The sequence below is a fragment of the Zonotrichia leucophrys genome, chromosome 4, assembly GCF_028769735.1.
Source record: "Zonotrichia leucophrys gambelii isolate GWCS_2022_RI chromosome 4, RI_Zleu_2.0, whole genome shotgun sequence".
Lineage (NCBI taxonomy): Eukaryota > Metazoa > Chordata > Aves > Passeriformes > Passerellidae > Zonotrichia > Zonotrichia leucophrys.
This window is the reverse complement of record NC_088173.1, coordinates 24,321,528-24,340,598: the sequence shown is the minus strand read 5'-3', so window position 1 is coordinate 24,340,598 and position 19,071 is coordinate 24,321,528. Positions and strand designations below refer to the sequence as shown.

Below are 19,071 nucleotides of genomic sequence, written 5' to 3'. Positions count from 1 at the left end.
TCTGTAGGTGCAGCCTGCAAACACCACTTTCAGTTCTGTTTTCCTGTTACAATGTCATTTCCAAGGGTACCAAGTCTGCTAGGAAGCAATCTTTCTGTTAACTCTCTTGGAGAAATATAGCTCATGGCTTAATCAAGGCTGAACTTCAGGTAGTTGATGGGTGAATCATCCAAGAGCAAACACTGAGCCCTGATAAAATGAATTAGGAGAAATGTGTGCCTAGAGGTAAGAAGGGAAATAAATCTTGCCAGTCATTACAAAGAGAGGGTCAAAGAGAGATGTGGGAGAAGCCTTAGTTTTCAGACAGTAGACTCTTACCATAGACCCGGACTTTTGTGTGTCGGCACATTTAAAAGGACTGATAATGTAACTGCTCTTATGCCAATCAGATCACCCAGGTGGGAATTCCCCTGCTTATATTGTCAAGGTTGAGAGGTGAAGTGGAAACGGAACAGCGGCGTGAGAGGAAGCGGGGCAAAGAATGATCAGCAAGAGAGAGACAAAACACAACATAAGTTAACTGGCATACAGGCACTGGAGCTGCAGGTGGTATTTCTGGGAATCTTTTTGGCACACAGGTGAGTTTTCAGGTAGGTGAAGGCTGGACATGTGGGGAAAGACAGTGGAGCTCCAATGCCAGAGCAAGAAGCAAACAGGGAGCCCTGGGAAGGGGCAACCTAATCTCTGCCACCAATCCTCCTCTGCAAGGGGCATCCAGGGTGCTCTGGGCTGCTGAGCAGGAGTGTGGGGTGGGGAGGGATTTCTGGCTGCCGGCAAAAGCAGAGCAGGAAGGTGCAGTCGCAGGCATCTGGCAGGGATGCATGGCAGGCAAAGGAAGGTTCTCCTGGAGAGATGTGACATGCTGATGAGACCAATGTCCTCTGGGAAACAGGAGAGAGGAAAGCAGCAAATGAGGAAGAGGCAAATTGGGTCAGACTGCAGCATTTCTGCACAGTTTCCTTATGGGAGGTTGCCTTGTCCTATTTGTATGTTGTCTCCCCTGGGTGTGGATACCAACTGCCCAGGGAAGGCTGGGAGTGAAGGTGGGGTGCCTTGGTTTCAGGAATTCAACCAGGAAAGAGCTCACTGAACAATGGCCTCAGGACATCAGCTGCCTGCTCACCTAACTGTGACCTGCTGCACACCTTCTGTGCTGGAAGCAAGCAGAGGCATGGCTCTGTGTGTGCATGTGTGGCTGTGCATACGTGCTGTGAGGGCGGCGCTGGGGGCTGGGAACTGGGACATGCATAACCCACACACTGCCAGGTGGAGAGCAGCAGCCTTCCCCAGTCTGCTGGTGGTTTGGCCTCTTCACCAACCAGTGGCTCTCCCTCTGCAGGCTCCATAGCACTGCTCAAATTTACCTGCCCACATGTGGCTGGGTAGTGCTCCCCAAGCTAGAATCAATTTGCACGCCATTGGTGCTTTATTTTAGGTCTTACATTAGCCTTCCCTATTTGTGAGGTTTATAGAACCTCATTTTGTTGTCAGTCATGGTTCTGTTTAAGAATGCATGTGTATTTCCTCAAATACTTCTACTCATGTGGGCCAGGGAAAATAAGCTTGAGCATGTCTGATGGCTTGGATCCTTTTTCCATAACTCAGAAACATTTTGAATGCCTGGTTTATCACAGCACCTTATGGTATAAGGGCATCTGTGTAAGTTTATGTATTTTTAGTTGCATTTCAGTTTCATTTGGGCTTTTTAATTCCCAGTCCAACAGGGAGAAGTGATTTCTTCATAGGGCAATGATATCATGGACTGGGGCTGCATGGGGCTGTGCAGAGGCCTGAAATGACCTTGTAAATCAGGGTCTCAAGCAGAATCATTAGGCAGGAATCAGAAGGGGATGAGAATGGCTGAAAGTGAATGAGGGTGGGAATGGGATTCCTCTGTGTGTGTGTTCAGATTACAGATTACCAAAAAACTTGAAAAGTCAGCATCCTGAATCACCAAAAAGCATTGAAGTCCTGCAGTACCTGGATGGTTTCAGGCTGGTAAGGTGGAGAGCCATTAGGCTCTGCTGGTAATTCCTTTGCAGTACCTGCCCAGTTCCCTTGTGTGCTGCCAATTTTCCACCTATAAATAACCTGCCCATAGACAGCTTTGGACTGATCAGGTTGCCTGGTTGCTTCATTTTTTAAAAGTAAGTATTTGATGACAGCTATAAAAATATACCACCCAAATCTGTTGCTAGTTAAACTCACAGTACTCCTAGATGTACTCCTTTAGCCTATACCCTGTATTATTCCAGTTACTCTTGGGAGACCAAAAAGCCCTGCAAAACAGCCTCATCTGGACAGAAGATGAGTCTAACTACAGACCACCATTTTTTGTTTGGGATTCATAGGATCAAATATCTAGGTATCTAAACTGTGATACTCCATTTTAAGGCAATTGGATAATTACTCTTGGAGTTATTGCATCTTAATCTGGGTGTCCAGGACACACTATATTAATTGCTCCTAAAAGATGTTCTTTCTCTGCATTGACTTTGGAGGACATGGTGGATGACCAGATCAGCTGTGGGCATCTAAAGACAGGGAAGAGAACCTTGTTCTTCAAGATCCAAAGCTCTACATCAGAGCCAGACAGAGATAAAAGGAAAGTAACACAAAGGGTCAAAATGTTTATAGTCCTGCAGGTGGGAGGAGATGGAGTGACTGAAAAAATTATCCATAACTTTTCCTCCCCTCCCCATATGCTCAAGCCATCTCAGTCAATTTTTCCACTTTTGGATAATCTTAAGCAGTTATGACTAAAAATAATGCAGCTGGAAGGGTGGGATTTCTCTGTATTGACTTGTATATGTGGGTCAGCTACTTTAAAACAAATCAGAATATTAATTTAGAGTAGATCTTCTGCACAGAATCCTAGTGGGATGACTGAGGAAGAAAGCAGTTCTAAAGGAGCCAATCTAACTTGATTAACTTGATAGAGAGCCCACAAAGATTTTGTGAACTCACTGATTGGCCTCTTTGGGGATTGTTCACTCTTTCCACCCTCAATAAGATACCTACTGAGGTAGGTGGGTTTTGTGGCACGCTGGGGAAAATGACATTTTAAAAATGCTTTTTGATCCTTGTCACAAAAGGTTATATTTCAATATGCAATAAAGGTTTTAAAGGGAAAAGACCTCTCTTAGGCTTCAAAAATTATTTTTTCAGCTCCTCAGAAGGATAGAGGAGCTAAAGGCATCCTGTTGGGAGTAAAGACAAGCTGGATAGTGCAGGAAGCTCTGTAAAAAAAAAAAAAAGCTATAGCTATGTCAAATCATCATTATGAAAACTGTGAGAGGAAAGTAGAGTAACACAGGATCCTCATCCGTGTGGCTTCTCTTGAATCATTTCAGTCCAGAAGACCAGAAACAGGCTGTGGGGCTGGAAAAAGCTGTCTAGTCCAGTCAGCTGATCGGATCTGAGCCCCTGGCTCTTCCTTGTGGCCTGCCCTGATCTCCTCTCTGCCACAGGTTCCCAAAACAGCAAAAGGCATTAGCAGAGGAGAAGGATGTGGCAGTAAAAGGAAGAGCTGAGACAGTAGGAAGCAATGGTCAGTTTTACAAACTTAAATTTCATTAGCAAGTATCGGACTGATGGCAACATGAGAGTCATCCAGGCAAGTGTTTGTTTCCCTGCTCACTAGACATTTATAATCAGAGTAGGAAAAGGCATATAAGATAAAAATGGACTGAAACAAATGCATTTCTTTTCTTCCTATTGACAGAATAGAGATTAGACATATGCTTGAAGTAAGTATCAAACCTGAATGCTACTATCTACTGTAAGATGCTGACTCTTCTTGATGTAACCAGGATTTAAAACACGTACAGGAGACTCCCTGTGGTTAAAAATGGATATACAAAATAATATTCACAGATTCAGAAGAAAAAGACATGAGGTGAGATTGAAGTATGAAGGCTACTTACTAAACAGGAGGAGGATCAGGGTAGTAAATGAATCTGTTTCAATTCTGAACTGTGTTAAAACCAAATATTCTAACCGTGCCTTCAACAAGACAGAACAGTAAAACTTATATTTTAGATTTATCCAAAATGCAGCTATGCATCTTATATTTGCTCTGATTGTGTTTCATATTTTAGGCAATATAATGAGTGCACACACCTGGCAAGTGTTGGCCATCTACATGGCCTTAGCTGCAAGCCTCTCCGAGCAACAAGCACTGAAGCAGACTTGTCCTTCATGCGATGCCACTCAGCTTTGCAACTGCTCCTCCATGGGCTTGGAATTCATTCCCCCTGGGCTCACAGCCAAAATCACAGGGTTAAACCTGGCTCACAACAGGATAAAGCACATCCAATCCCAGGACCTGAAGCAGGCTGTGAACCTGAGAACCCTGCTGCTGCAGTCCAACAAAATCAGCTCCATAGAGGAGGACTCCTTTCAGTCCCTGGAAAAACTGGAGCTCTTGGACTTATCAAATAACAGCTTGGCTCACTTGTCCCCTGTGTGGTTTGGGCACCTTTTTTCACTCCAGCACCTCCATCTTCAAGGCAATTCCTACAGAGACCTGGGGCAGAGCCCCCCCTTTTCTAGGCTGAGGAACCTGAGCTCCCTCCACCTGGGCAACCCGCAGTTCTCCGTGATAAGGCAAGGGAACTTTGAGGGCATTGAGTTTCTGCACAAGCTGTGGATTGATGGTAGCAATCTCAGTCAGTATGAGCAGGGAAGTTTGAAATCAATTAAGCAGATTAATCACATGATCATAAATATAAGAAGTATTAATACTTTCTCAGAAATTGTTAGGGACCTTGTGTACTCTGTCTCTTGGCTGGAAGTGAGAGGGATAGCATTCAGAAGTGCTGCAGAAATGCAAGTATTGAGAGTCATGTCTTCATCTTTTGCAAAGAAAATTTCTTTTAGACAGACTTTACTAACAGATGCTACTGTGCCTGAGATTGTCAGCATTTTAGAAGACATGCCAAAATTAGTGGAGCTGGAGCTGGTAGACTGTAGACTCTTGGGAACTGGACAGTGGAAAATGGAATTTCAAGAAAAGAAATCACAGACACTTAGAGTTTTCACAATAAAGAATTTAGCTATAGAAGAATTTTATTTGTTTACAGATCTTCAGGCTGTGGAAGGTCTACTATCTCTTTTTACGAGAGTCACAGTTCAAAACACCAAAGTTTTTTTGGTACCATGTAAAATTTCCCAACATCTTCGGTCATTAATATATCTTGACCTTAGTGCAAATTTGATCGGAGACCTTAGTTTAGAACATTCAGCCTGTCAGGGTGCTTGGCCGTCACTACAAACTCTAAATTTAAGTCAGAATTCACTGAGTGACTTAGAAATGACAGGTAAAAGTTTATCTCATCTAGCAAACCTAATTGTTTTAGACATTAGCCAAAATAACTTTGGTGAGATTCCAGAGGAGTGTACATGGCCAACACACCTGAAATATTTAAACCTGTCCAGCACTCACATTCCTAAAGTAACACGCTGCATTCCTCAATCACTAGAAGTGTTGGATGTCAGTGGCAACAACCTGAAGGAGTTTGGACTGCAGCTCCTATCTCTGAAGGAGCTGTACCTCACAAGAAACCAGCTGAAAACGCTGCCGGGTGCCGCCCGCATTCCAAACTTGGTGTCCTTGTCCGTCAGAAGAAACAAGCTGAACAGTTTCTCCAAGGAGGAGTTTGAGTCCTTCAGGAGAATGGAGCTGCTGGATGCCAGTGACAACAACTTCATCTGCTCCTGTGAGTTCCTCTCCTTCGTCCACCACGAGGCCGGGCTAGCGCAGGTGCTGGTGGGGTGGCCGGACAGGTACGTGTGTGACTCTCCGCTGGCGGTGAGAGGGGCGCAGGTTGGCGCCGTGCGCCTCTCCCTGATGGAGTGCCACAGGTCCCTGGTGGTGTCGTTGATCTGCGTCCTGGTGTTCCTGGTCGTGCTGCTGCTGGTGGCCGTCGGCTACAAGTACCACGTGGTGTGGTACCTGCGGATGACGTGGGCGTGGCTGCAGGCCAAGCGGAAGCCCAAGCGCGCCCCGCCGAAGGACGTCTGCTACGACGCCTTTGTCTCCTACAGCGAGAACGACTCCGAGTGGGTGGAGAACACCATGGTGCGGGAGCTGGAGCAGGCCTGCCCTCCCTTCCGCCTCTGCCTGCACAAGCGGGACTTTGTGCCGGGGAAGTGGATCGTGGACAACATCATTGACTCCATTGAGAAGAGCCGCAAAACGCTCTTTGTGCTGTCCGAGCACTTTGTGCGGAGCGAGTGGTGCAAGTACGAGCTGGACTTCTCGCATTTCCGCCTTTTTGATGAGAACAACGACGCGGCAATTCTCATCCTCCTGGAGCCCATCCAGAGCAAAGCCATTCCCAAGAGGTTCTGCAAGCTGCGGAAGATCATGAACACAAAGACCTACCTGGAGTGGCCTCTCAACGAAGAGCAGCAGCAGGTGTTTTGGTATAATTTGAAAATAGCTCTGAGGTCTTAGACAGTGGCATGAGAAATAAATATGTAGTGAATTTACTCTGGATTTGTTTCACTTGCCTGTTTGTTCCATCACTTATCTGCATCTCAAGAACAGAAAGCTGGGCTACTGCAAATTCTAACACTTGCTATGAGATAACTACTTTTAGAAGCTGTTGTTCTGAATAGTTGTACAGGTTTGGGCTGGAAGAGAGTTAACATTCTTCATAGCTCCTTCTGTGGTGCTGTGGTTTGTATTTGTGCCTAAAACAGTCTCCATAACACAGTGGCTTTTTAGTTATTGCTCAACAGTGCTTGCACAGCATCAAGGTACTTTCTGTTTCTCACGCCATCCTGCCAGGGAGCAGGTAGGTGGTGTGTCATAATTTGGGGGGGTACACAGCGAGGACAGCTGATCCCAGCTGACCAAAAGAATGTCCTATACATAATGTCATGACCCATGACAACATAATCAGCGCTAAAAGTTGTTGGAAAGAAAGACTAAGGGAGGTTGTTTGGGGTTACCATATTTGCCTTCCCAAGTAAAAGTCCTGCTTTCATGGCAATGGCTAAACATTTGCCTGTTGATGGAAAGTAGTAAATTAATTCTTTCTTCTGCTTTGCTTGTGAACATAGTTTTTACTTTACCTGTTCGACTGCCTTAATCTGAACTCCCAAGTTTTCTCACTTTTACCCTTCAGATTTTCTCCCCTGTTCCACTGTAGGGAGAGTGAGAGCGTGGATGTGTGGTGCTGAGCTGCCTTTTGAGGTTAAACAAGAGTAGTTATCTACACACGTTAAGCAGCAGTATGAGCAAAAGCTGTTTCGTTTAAATATTTAATGATGAAAAGTTGTTTAGATATACAGCTATGTAGTTTATACATCTTCATCTTTGCAAAAGTTTCAGGAGAGAACTTGCCTAGCCAAGAGTTTTTCTACATCCTTCTATAAACCACTTCTCATCACATGCTATAAAAGTCAGTTTTTGCAGCAAATAATTTTGTCCTAGTTCTCCTAATCAGTGAAGCTAAGGACTGATTCTCTGTATTTCATTGTCACAGAAAATTAAATGCCCAGTTCTCCTGAATATTGTGGTTGCAAGGCATAATGTAGAAATGTGCTTTCTCACTGCAGTTCTGTCTGTTGTAGCTTTTAGTTTCTATAATTTCCTTTATGAAAGACATCTATAGAGGGTGATTTGTGTCTAATTTCATTGTACTATATGTTGCAATAGATGCTTCAGAGTAGGGTTCAAATGCTCTTCCGACTTTTACAAGTGGAGTTTAAGCTGCTGTCAGCTACAGTGTGGGAAACACAAATATTGTCCTTGAACCCAACACTACGTTCCTCTCTGTGCTCAGGAACCTCAACATAGGCATGAAAATGGTGTTTCCTACGTAGATGTAGTCCACAAAACTAGAGTGGGTGGAGAACATCCCACATAGGGCATTGTGTTTGCTGTCAGGTGGAGTTGTGATTTCCTGAGAAGGTTACTGGGACTAGAGTCCTAATTGAAAAATTGAACAAATGGAAGACTGGCACCAGACCCATCCTTCAGAGCTGATGTAGAAAGAAAGTAATGTTTCTGTGATATTTTTCTTGCAGCCATAGAAAATTCTGGGTGAACCCTAATATCTTGATTCTGATAGGCCAGAAGGACTATGAACTTCTGGATCAGTTCAGGACTTGGGAGCAGCTGAGGACATTTCCAGGCACATATAGAAGCAGGTCTTAAAAGCTTCCAAATGGAAACACCTACAACATTTGGCTGTAACTGTGATGAGGCCATGTCCAAGTTAGTGTTTTTATTGCTGTTTTGATCTTGGGCATCTAATGTGGTACAGAAACCTGTTCAAACACCTCACTGGAACTGAGCTGACTGGAAGTTTCCTCTGCACAACCAAAGTGGCAGTGGGAGCAAGGTATCCCTGTTCTTTGCCAGCCATTGGGAAGGCTGAGGACACACCAGCTTCCACTACACCCACAAGCAGGCAACTTTGACAGCACAATGAAAATTATCAGCTTATTTACATGCATTTTTGCATTTATTAATGTAGGCATAACACAAAATAAGAATTACTAACTTGTTACTTCATCTAAGCTAAAAAAGCTACCTTGTTTCTATTTATTCAAGATTTGCTCTTTATTTTTTTTAAGCTCATAATTTTTTTAGCATCTAAATCTTTTTTCACCTATAGATGACTTAATAAAATATCTTCTTTATTCTTATATATATATATATATATATAATGTTTAAGTTAAGTAAGTTTATCTCTGATTTCTACTAACGATGTAGAGGTTCTTAAAATACTGATCATGTTTAATCTGAATTCAGAAGCTACTTCTGCTATCTATTTCTTCATTCTGGGAATGTGCTATTTTTTTTTCTAGCACAAGCTTCCAAAACATGCTGTTTCCATAGCATGCTTCAGAGCCTCGCTGTAATGCAAAAAGAGACAAAAGTGTTTCTAGCACATCAGAATTCCACCAGTTGCCATTTTCTCTAGTCTTCTAAAATTAATTACAGAATATGCATATCATTGTAGGCAGGTAAATGTCCAACACTTTTAATTTTCACCAAAAATTAAATTCTGCATCCTATTCCAGAACTATACTTACCAGTGAGTAGTAATGCCTTGGATGATGCCTGTAACAATTCACTGCCAAACCACCAGATAGCAGAGACAGTCCAGAAGCTGTCCATAAAATATTTGGGTGTTCCCACACAATCTCTTCATAAAGAAACTGGAAAGAAAATGCAACAATAGGTAAATCTTGGTATTTTTTTTTTAGTCAAAACCAAAGATACAGTATTGGGTTAAATTTTTGAAATTACTTTTTTTTAGTGTTCATAATTTACTTCCTTAACCCCCAGTAATTGAATCTCCTTTTTTTTTTTATTTATAGAGGTAACGTTAAAATTAAGTATCTTATGGTTAAAATAGGCTCCAAGAAAATAAGCTAAACATTGCTTTCACTCAAGCAGTTTTCTACAGAAAACTACAGCAGCAGAGCTTCAACTATTTTTTTAATAGCTTAAGGGAAAATCTTGTTTGCTAACTACTAAAAGGAAAAAGTGCATTACATAATTTAAAAGTTCTGAAAGTGCATTACATAATTTTTTAAAATGTTAGTAAAGAACAAAATCCACTGCGTGGTCTTTATAAAATTATGATTTTTATTCTTTAAAGCGTGCTTCTCATTATAAAAATTAATTTTGAATGTCTTGAAATCAAGAAGGAAAATATATATGTACTTTTCTGTTCCTAGCTTGCTTGGGGTCTTAGATAAGGTAAAGCCAAACAGACCTATCATCTTCCCTAAATATAATTTTTCCTTAATAATAACAACAACAGATTTTCCATTCATTTAATGTGGCCATCTCATCCCTCCACTGCAGATCAAAACAAGAATTACTAAGTAATCAGGCTACGGTTTAGAAAATCCAAATGAAAAGCACACATGTTACACACAGAGTTGCTGAACAACCCCTTCAATCAGCTTTCTCAGGGCAGTCTGGGCGAGTTTGGTTCTTGCCAACAATAAACCAGCTGTGGATGCAGGATTCATGAAACCCAGTATCAGGTGTATTGTTAAAGAATCTTTCAAATGCAAAAAAGACTCAATGCTCACATCTGCAAATCTGGTCAAACCATCAGCAGATAATTTTAATGACTGAGTGTGGACATTGCCTGGTTTTATAGCCAAACAGTTTCAAATTACTTAAAATATTTGGACTATTTGGAGTTATTGTAAAGCTGAATCCAACGTCCTGAACATCCAGACTGGTATTCATATTTTCCAGCTCACAAGAAGCCAGGATACTTTTATGAAGTGCAGAAGTGAGTGATTAGTAACATTGTTCCAGCACATATTCAATACTCTTGATTTTGAGTTTCTGGAATGCAAGATGTGGAGTTGCTTGGTATCCCTGGGTCACTGGCTCTTCTGCCAGGCTCCAGGGTACAGGACATTGGTTAGAAGGGTTCCACATCTGCCTTAAAACCACCTGGCAGGCAGCCCCAGGCACAGCTGGAGGAAATCCTCTGCAATGCACAGGAGGGGAGCCTGAATTAGCTGGGGGGTCAGCATGCCTGGTCTAATGTCCTGCCAGGCACACCCACAAAGGCTGTGCACCAAGGACAAGGAAGGTGGATTTAAGCCTGGAACTATGGGATTATCACCACTCTTGCATCAGCTTGTCAGCCAGAAATCTGCATGGCCTCAGCTTGTGTTACAGGGCTGAAAAATAGTTTGGGTTCCTTTTTATTTTTGCCTCTGCACAATGTTGTTTCTGAATGTGGTTTTAGTTCCTTTTTTTCTTGGTATTTATTGTCATCATTATTTTTTAATTCTGCATAAAAGAGGAGAAAACAATAGTTTCATAATTAAATGGAAAGGCTATCCATGATTACAGGACAGCTGTTAGGTATTTTCAGTGATCCCTTATTTTTTTATATCCCCAAAGATTTTCTGTCCACAGACTGCACAGATGTCATTGGACAAATTTCTTGTTGGTATGCCACTGATGTTGTAAAACTGTCAAGATCAAACTTACAGGAAATAAAGAAGCCAAAGAACAACAAAATATTTGCTTAGTGTCAAGGATGCATAAACACATTTCAGCTGCCATCAAAGATAAGGACGGCATGAAAATGGCTACAGTTGCCAGGGTTTACTGCTGCCAGGATGTACAGTTACCAAAGAATAATTAAAATCTTACTGCTGATGCAAGAATTTTAGCAACCATCTGCTGGATGTTAAGTAACTGGACATAAGGTGATTGTGTCAGCATAATTCTCCTTTTTGAAAGGGGAAGATAGGAGCTATAAAAAGGGAAGGACAAGAAGAGTCTTTCACAGACTTTGGAGAAGGAAGAAACTGTGTAGTTTCTTGCACATAGGGATTTGCCTGTTGGAAACCCCAAATCCCCAAAGGCCTGGCATATGTCAGTGGCTACTGCATTAAAAGTGTTCTCCTAATCATAGGACTGATGAGGGACTTCAATCGTTTTTCTGTGGCACAAGAACAGTTCTTCTCAAGGAAAGAGAGGTAATTTTACTGCAGGAGTATCCCCTAGACCTTATTCTCATGAACCCAGGGCAAAAGAGATTCAAGAGCTCGCTTCTGGTCCTTGCCAGTGGTATTGGGGTGATGTACCTTGCAGGCACAGCCGTGGTGGAAGCCATGTAGGCAGGACAAATCCCCACAAAGTCTCTTCCCATCACTCCCACAGTACACTACATAAGAAAGCAGTGTCATGGCAAAATCCACAGAGTCATCAGACTTTTCTGTCATAAGACCACGAAAGATTACTCATATTCTTCACCAAAATGCCAAAACTTCTTAATGCACCTAGAAATTTTACCTGGATAGAATTTGAATTTTCTTTATGTTTGTCCAGGATTTCTGTATCCCACTCAGAGCTACTGTGCTGGACTCAGTTTGAGCTGCTGTCTGACCAGGAATTCCAGGGGTTCCTCAAGAACAAGGAGATCAACCTCATAATGCATCTGATGTAAGTCCAACACCTCTTGAAGAGGTTGCAGATATTGCAGCCCCCCTGTTCCTTTAATCAGCTGTTCCTTTAAGTCTCAGAACTATTGCCCATAAATTGTATAGTTGATTAATCTAAAAGTATGTAGCTGTGGTGGAAAATTCTTGGCAGAAATGTAGCAGTCTTGTGTTACCAATACTGTTCAGCTTTATTCTGTTGAAGTATTTTCTTTAACTTTATCTAAATTCCCCCACCAGTGTATTTTTAAAATACAGTTACAAAATTTGTCCGCTCTTATTTAAAGGCTTTTACACTGTGTCCTGTAGCAGCAGAAATGACAATCCTTTTTAATGTTGAGAAGCTCCAGTTTAATGATATTTTGTTGCCAGGTTTCAGTCTCCCAAGACCTGTTGCACATAACACAGTCTCAGAGAGTTTACAGGAGACATTGACATTTTTGCAGGCTCTGTTGGGTTGGGATGTTTGGGAGTAGGGGATTAAATACCACTTGCTGCATTTTAGCAAAAATTTTGCTCTGTGGAATTTATATTCAGTGGGCTCTCTCGGCTACAGAAATTTAACATTTCTTTGATTGGCATTTAACACCTTATTGGCATTTGGCTACTCTTGTTGTTTCTGCAAAACAATGAAATGAATCTAATTGTTCTGTAAAATAAGACTTTCATTAAAGTCCCTTTCTATAAGAAAATCTGTCAGCTTGGCCAACCTGTAGCAAAGCTGAGTAGCTGTGACTCCAAAAGTAGTTTATAACCTGCTCTCAACACTGCTGGCTGTCAAGCATATTCATATTTTAAGTGTTAGGGTGTTGGCTGCTGCAAAACAAAATGAAAATTAACCTGCAGTTTGGAGGAAGCAATAACTCACTGGAGTAAAAATCTTTGGCAATAGTCAAAATGGAGATCTCCAAGCAACATTTAAATGTGGTAGAGTAGGAAATCATGATCATCAGAAAGAATTGTAATGTGGTTTTGATATGAATGCTCTTATTTATTTTTATCCATTATGTCAAGGCTTTTGATGTCTCATCAGCTTCAGGTGCATAAATGGAGAACTGAGGATTAACTCAGAATTTAGGGCATTAAATGAGTGAACGCAGTAGCTGTACAAAGCTGAAGGGTTTTCCCCTTCTCTCTTCACACCACAAATACGAGTTGTAAAATGACTTAATATCAAGCTCCAGGTCAGCTATGCAATAAAAAACCCCCAAGAAGTAAGAGGAGCTACAGCTCCACTCTGCAAAAGGGTGGGTGGTGAAGAGACCAGCCTGGAGCAATTTCACTGCATACAAAGCAAAATCTATCAAATAGAAAATCCTAATAGCTGCCAATCCCAATTTTATCTAAAGTTACCTACCTAAGGAACTAATTAAATGAAACATGGTAAACATTATATCTAGATAACCCAAAATTCAGTTGCATTTATAGATCATGAGGAACAATTTGTACACTAACATATAGATAGAAACAAAGAAAGAGTGCTCAAGACCTTGTGTATTTTGCAGAGTGGCACAGAATGCTGGATGTGTAGCTTCTACTGAGGTATTAATATAAATTCAACAAGTTTCATATTTCTGGATTTAGCTCTTAAAGGTGAATAAAAATATATAATACAGGAAAAAATAAAGGAATGAACCCCCATCAAACTCAATTTGTTTTGCTTCAGTCTTCACAAAAAAATGGTAATTGTGAAAATATTGCTAATATAATTAAAACTAGCAGTTTGGAATTGTGATGGAGGGAGACAAAGGACAGAACAGGACAAGAAGAAGTCGAAAATAACTGAGGTTATTTTTAGTTAGATATAGCCAAGTCACCATACTATCTATGAAATTTATCTAAACAACTCAAAAAACAACAAAAATGGGACATTCTGTGATGTTCTTCCCAAGAGAGGTTGGTCTGAAAGTGATGTAAGGGTCATACCTGTGAGCATTCCTCACATGGACAGGGTTTTCCACCAGCAAAGGTTGATGGTGAAATAAAGAGAAACAAGCCACATAAACAGCAGTGGGGCTGTTAGCAAAACTGAGACAGTCATTTCAAAGTAATGACATCTCCTGTTTCCATTGTGTGTGGTCAGGTTTGATTGATAGACTGTCAAACTGCAAAACTTAGATACAAAATGTTACTTCTTTGGAAAACTTAGACATTTTTAGACATAAAATGTTACTTGTATCTGATCCAGGAGTGCCTTTGACACTAGAATGTTAGTCTGCCTGGCACCCTGTAAATAATTGGTAAATCAAATGTAGTAATTGGTTATAACAATGAGATACAACTCATCAGACCCCTCACATCATGTGCTTGGAATCTAAATTGTCTATTGATAGAATTATTTTTTGCTGGAAGAAATGTTAAAGTTTGGTTTAGAACTCAGATTAAGTATGGTGACCACAAGGTTAAGGCTTTGGGAGCTTTGGACCACAAGGTTAAGGCTTTCTGAAGTCAGTGGAGTCACTTTGTCCTTTAAGCCTTAGAGCTGCTCTTAGGAGCTTTCAGAGAGACACATTTGGCTGCACTACTATGGGTGGTGCTTGGGTACATAACCAGAATAATTTAGGACTTTCTTAAAACATCTTTCTTCAGCACAAAATGCTGTGGCCTAAAGTTTTAAACACCTTTTCCTAAATGAAATTTCATCAAACTCAATACATATATTTAGCTTGAGCTGCCCATAGCGATGAAATATTCTATTTCTTTTCCGATAAGCACATATTTGATGCCCACTGAAGAGTTAAAAGCCCTGTAATGTCAGTTCTCTCTGTAGTCATGTTAATAAACCATGGATTTGGGACTGTGGAGGCCTGATGATGGCAAAAACAAAGTAAGACTGACTTTAGTATACATGTTTGTAGAGTTAACTCCTAAATCATTACAGAAATGTTGCTAAAATAAAACTAAAAAAACTCTGAGGGGAGATGGGGGACAGTTTTAAAATTTATGTTTGGTTTGGTGTATGGGGATTCATTAAAAGCAAACAAAAAGTGCAATTCACCTAGAATAAAAGGATATTTCTATGGAAAATTAATCTCTTTCCTTAATCCAAAAAGTAGAATTCTGAAGGAAGGTGTGTTGAGCCTTGTGAAACTTAAAACAGCTTTGCCATAGATTTCAGCTGTAGGAGGACTCAATTCTTCTTCTCTAAGGAGAAGGAGAAACCCTTAAATATTATTCCCCCCAAGCCCCAGGAAGCATGGAACCCTTGAACAAACTGGTATTTTACAATATAAATTTAAATTAAGAGATAGAAATGCCTGTAGAAGATAACAACACATCATCACTGGATCACGTCAGTTTTAGGTTTTTTTTTCTGTACCCTGCAGCCCTGACTTTAGGAGAGCTCAGTCTGCTGTCTGTGACATAAAAGTGGCTGAGCTGCTTCCATGCCCTGCTGCCCTTTTGACATGCCACAGGTCAGTGGCCTCTGCTCATCCCTGACTGCAGATCCTGAATTTTCCCAGCCCTCACCAGAGGCCACTGAAGGTTTCTGTTTCTGTTGCCTGCCAGCCTGGCTGCTGTCCAATATGAACCTTCTCTTATGTACTGTGTGCTGCTCTTTTTGTTTTCCAGTAAAGTTAAGTTTCAATTTAAGTGGTAAAGCCAAAACTGCTTGAGTGCACATACTCAAGCCATAAATTGGCTACTTTCTAATACAAAATTGTAACAGAATTTTGTTATCGTGTTAGCTGCAAAATTAAATGCAAATCAATTAAAAAATGGTAGCATAACCTTATTTTGGGTGACACTGTTATCAGATCAATTGGTATATATTACTTGCAGTAATTGTTTCAATTTTCCTTACTGATTTTTATGTCTTCCAGATTGTTAATTTTAATAATATTAGCCTCTACATGAGATGCATGAGTATTTCATCATGTAAATGAGAGCAAAGATAGGAATGGAGTCATACAGATGCAAACCTCAGTATTGATTTATTATTAATACTGGAAGGTCACCATCTGGACAATTCCATAAAATAATACATCTGCATTGCTGCTAAATAGGAGCTTTAACATCTGGATCATATTATTCCAAATTTTCCTCATCCACTCATCATAGCAAGAGGAATTTCCTGACAAATTAGATTGCTGCCCAAAGGTAAAATGTTTTTCTCATTACCATACTTTAAATGAGCTCAAAAAGGCCTAGAAGTGAAGTCAGCATCAGCGTCATAGATAACTTTCGCATTTTCTAATTATGCAGATTAAATACAAGCATCAACTGAAAAACATCCATCTGTCCTCTGCTTCCCTCACAATGCTCTCCCCTAGTCTGAGGAATAATGACTATCACCAGGAAATTCAACCTAAGAGCACTATCCCACTATCCTTTCCCTCTTATGGCATAAGATAAAAGCTGTGTACATAAAGAAAGTAACTTGTAATAATTAGATTTGTTGTAAGAGATTGACCTTACCAGAACTTTTAACTTGGCAAAGCAAGCTAACTGGCTCCCTAAAAATCTAATTTCTTTTGATGAAGGAGTATTCAAATACCCAAAAACATATGCATTGAAGAAATAATAAATCAGGCTGTTTGGGGTTTTTAAGGTTTAGTTAATATGATTATATTTGACAGCACATTGAAAATTGGCAGGAATTTCTATGTTAAGTAAATCAACCAACCTTATTTTTTCAAGATTTGCCTCATTACTTAGGTATAGAAATCAATGCTGTCATGACTATGCTGTTTCATTTTTCAACTATATTTCCAAGTAAGTTCTTATTCCTTGACTGCCACATGATACAAGTCATATAATAAGTAAAATGGGCAGCCAGCTCTGGTACCAGGCACAAGGCTTTTGTGTTTCATCTGCCTTTCTATTTGAGATGTTTTTATAACAGGGGAGAACAACTTTGTTCCTATGTATCATATTTACTTAATTTTCACCAATGGACAGCTTCCAACAGCAAGCAAATTGCATTATAAGAGTCAGTTGAGTACCTGATAGTCAGAATTTCCTTTGGGAAAATACAGACTCAGAATACTAATAAGCTTTTTCCTTTCTTCTCCATTTGCTATATTAGACTTCTGCCTTTAGGTTGAGAAAAACAGGTAGGCTAGACTAGGATAGGATAGAATGTTTTTTCAAGGATGGTCATTCTTTGTTGCCACCCCACTTTCCAGAATACATAATACAGTTCAAGCAGTTGCCTGCAGCTCGTTAAGTGCAAAACTTGTGAGTAAAATGGAGAAATGAGTGTTATTTGAATACATATGCAAACCCACTGGAAATCAGGTTTTCACAAGGTGAATTAGCAGAACACAGGCTCCATGTTTATTTTTCAAAATCTGAAATAATAAAATTCCCAGAAGGAGCTGAGAAACAATAGTTTTCTCTAATTTCCTTCCTTTTCATGTGGAAGTTAACCCCAAACTGTCAGCTACCATCTGGAGGAAAAAACCACAGATATCAGAATGGCCTACATTTTATTTCAAATCAAGACTTAATAGAAAAAAAAAACCCTAAAACTAAATCCAAATCATCCTACTCCTCCTCCTCCTCTTCTTCTTCTTCTTTTTTTTTTCCCCCATTTCCTACCCCCTTCCTTTGTACTACTTTATATGTGGCCATCTGGTGAAGGGCAATCTCTTTCCTCTTGCCCAAAATTATCTACAGCTGAACCTTGGTTGCTTTGCTGCAACTTTTTTTGCTCTGGCCTCTTTGAAATAGGAGCCTTCCCCAGCATGCCTTTTTTTTCAGGAGACGTTTTACATTCTCGATAAGCCTGGATAAGGCTCTTTTGGAAGGTACAGGCTGTTGCTGTTTCTCTTGCATCTAGTAAGTAGTTGCTGCTTTTTTATTTTTTGTTCTTTTTGAGAAAGCTAATGAATGCCCTTTCCATTTAGGGCTGATTTTATGCTCCCTTTGACCTTCATTTCCTTTTTCTTTCAAAAAGAAACCAAGCTTTTCTTTTTTCACATGTTTGCAAAGCACTTTGAAGGGAAGGGTGGGAGTCAATCATTGCAATCCTTTGCTTTATTTCTACTAACAGGGCTGTGAAATTCTCTCTGGGCTCTTCCTATGTCTGAGAAGAGCATGACTGTCCAGAGTAGGGATGTGTATATGTGCAAAGACCCACCATGACCTCAGATTCAGACAGAAAGTTTTGCCAGCTGATATGCATGCCATGATATGCAATGGAGGGCTGGCTACTTGCTTCGTTTGGGCTCTTGGAACAGAAAATAGAAAATAAAGCTGAATTTCATCACATAAAGGGAACCCTAGGTTTACCCCTTCCACTGGAAATAGTATGTTCTACCTCTTCATCTAATTTGCCTTTTGTTTTGCTCCTAAAGATGCAAATGTTGTTATGGGCAGAGGAAGGTGTTTGGTGTCTTCTCTTCCAGTATTAGACGCTCTGCTGTGTAACCTGTATGGGAACCACACAGGCATAATCCAAGTAGGCAAAGGCTGGGTGGCAAGTAAAAAAACCTGTAAGCAAGCAGAAGCAGAGGGCTGTTTCTAATGAGTATGTGGTTGTTTTTCAAATTTCAACTTATTTCAATGTTTCTCACCAAATCAAACTAAAACTATACGCACATGAATGCAAGAATAATTGCCACCTGCAAGAACAGCAATGCAGAAGTCTAGACCTGCCTGTACTTAAGGGAGATTTTTTTCTGTTTGTGTTCATCTCAAATGGACAATTTCCTGTATGCATTAACCAAGCTGTTTAAATCTGAAATACAACCATCCTTACATTTTCTGCTCCTGAATCAGAAGGCTTTCTTATCTGATACAAATCTGTATGCTAGTTATTTTTAATTTATCTCATTAATCATCCAACTTTGTTTCTTACTGTTTGTCCTATTTGCTTGTCTTTGAAATACAGGGACCAGATTTTGGCAGTCACTTTACAGGTAGAAATTTTTCACTTTAGCATTGCTTTGTGACATGCTTTTAAAGAATGTAAGCTCATGCAAGGAGATCAACAGTGTGTTAGAAAATTATACAAAAGTGTCCGGAGATGAAACATTAGGATAGTTACTACTTAACACACAAACTTGGAAGTTGTTTTGATGATTCCTAAATTAGCTGACATGGAATAAATGCAATAAACCCTCTACTGGCAGAGACCCATGGTGACCAGTGTTCACTATTATAAAGTAACTTGAT

General features: G+C 40.4%; 1 protein-coding gene across 1 annotated transcript; it reads left to right on the top strand.

The window, feature by feature from the left end:
- The first annotated feature begins 4,108 nt into the window (after positions 1–4,108).
- Positions 4,109–6,460, top strand: TLR2 (toll like receptor 2). Its single transcript, XM_064712255.1, has one exon. It carries the CDS (start codon positions 4,109–4,111, stop codon positions 6,458–6,460), a length of 2,352 nt encoding a protein of 783 aa, XP_064568325.1.
- The last annotated feature ends 12,611 nt before the right edge of the window (positions 6,461–19,071 follow it).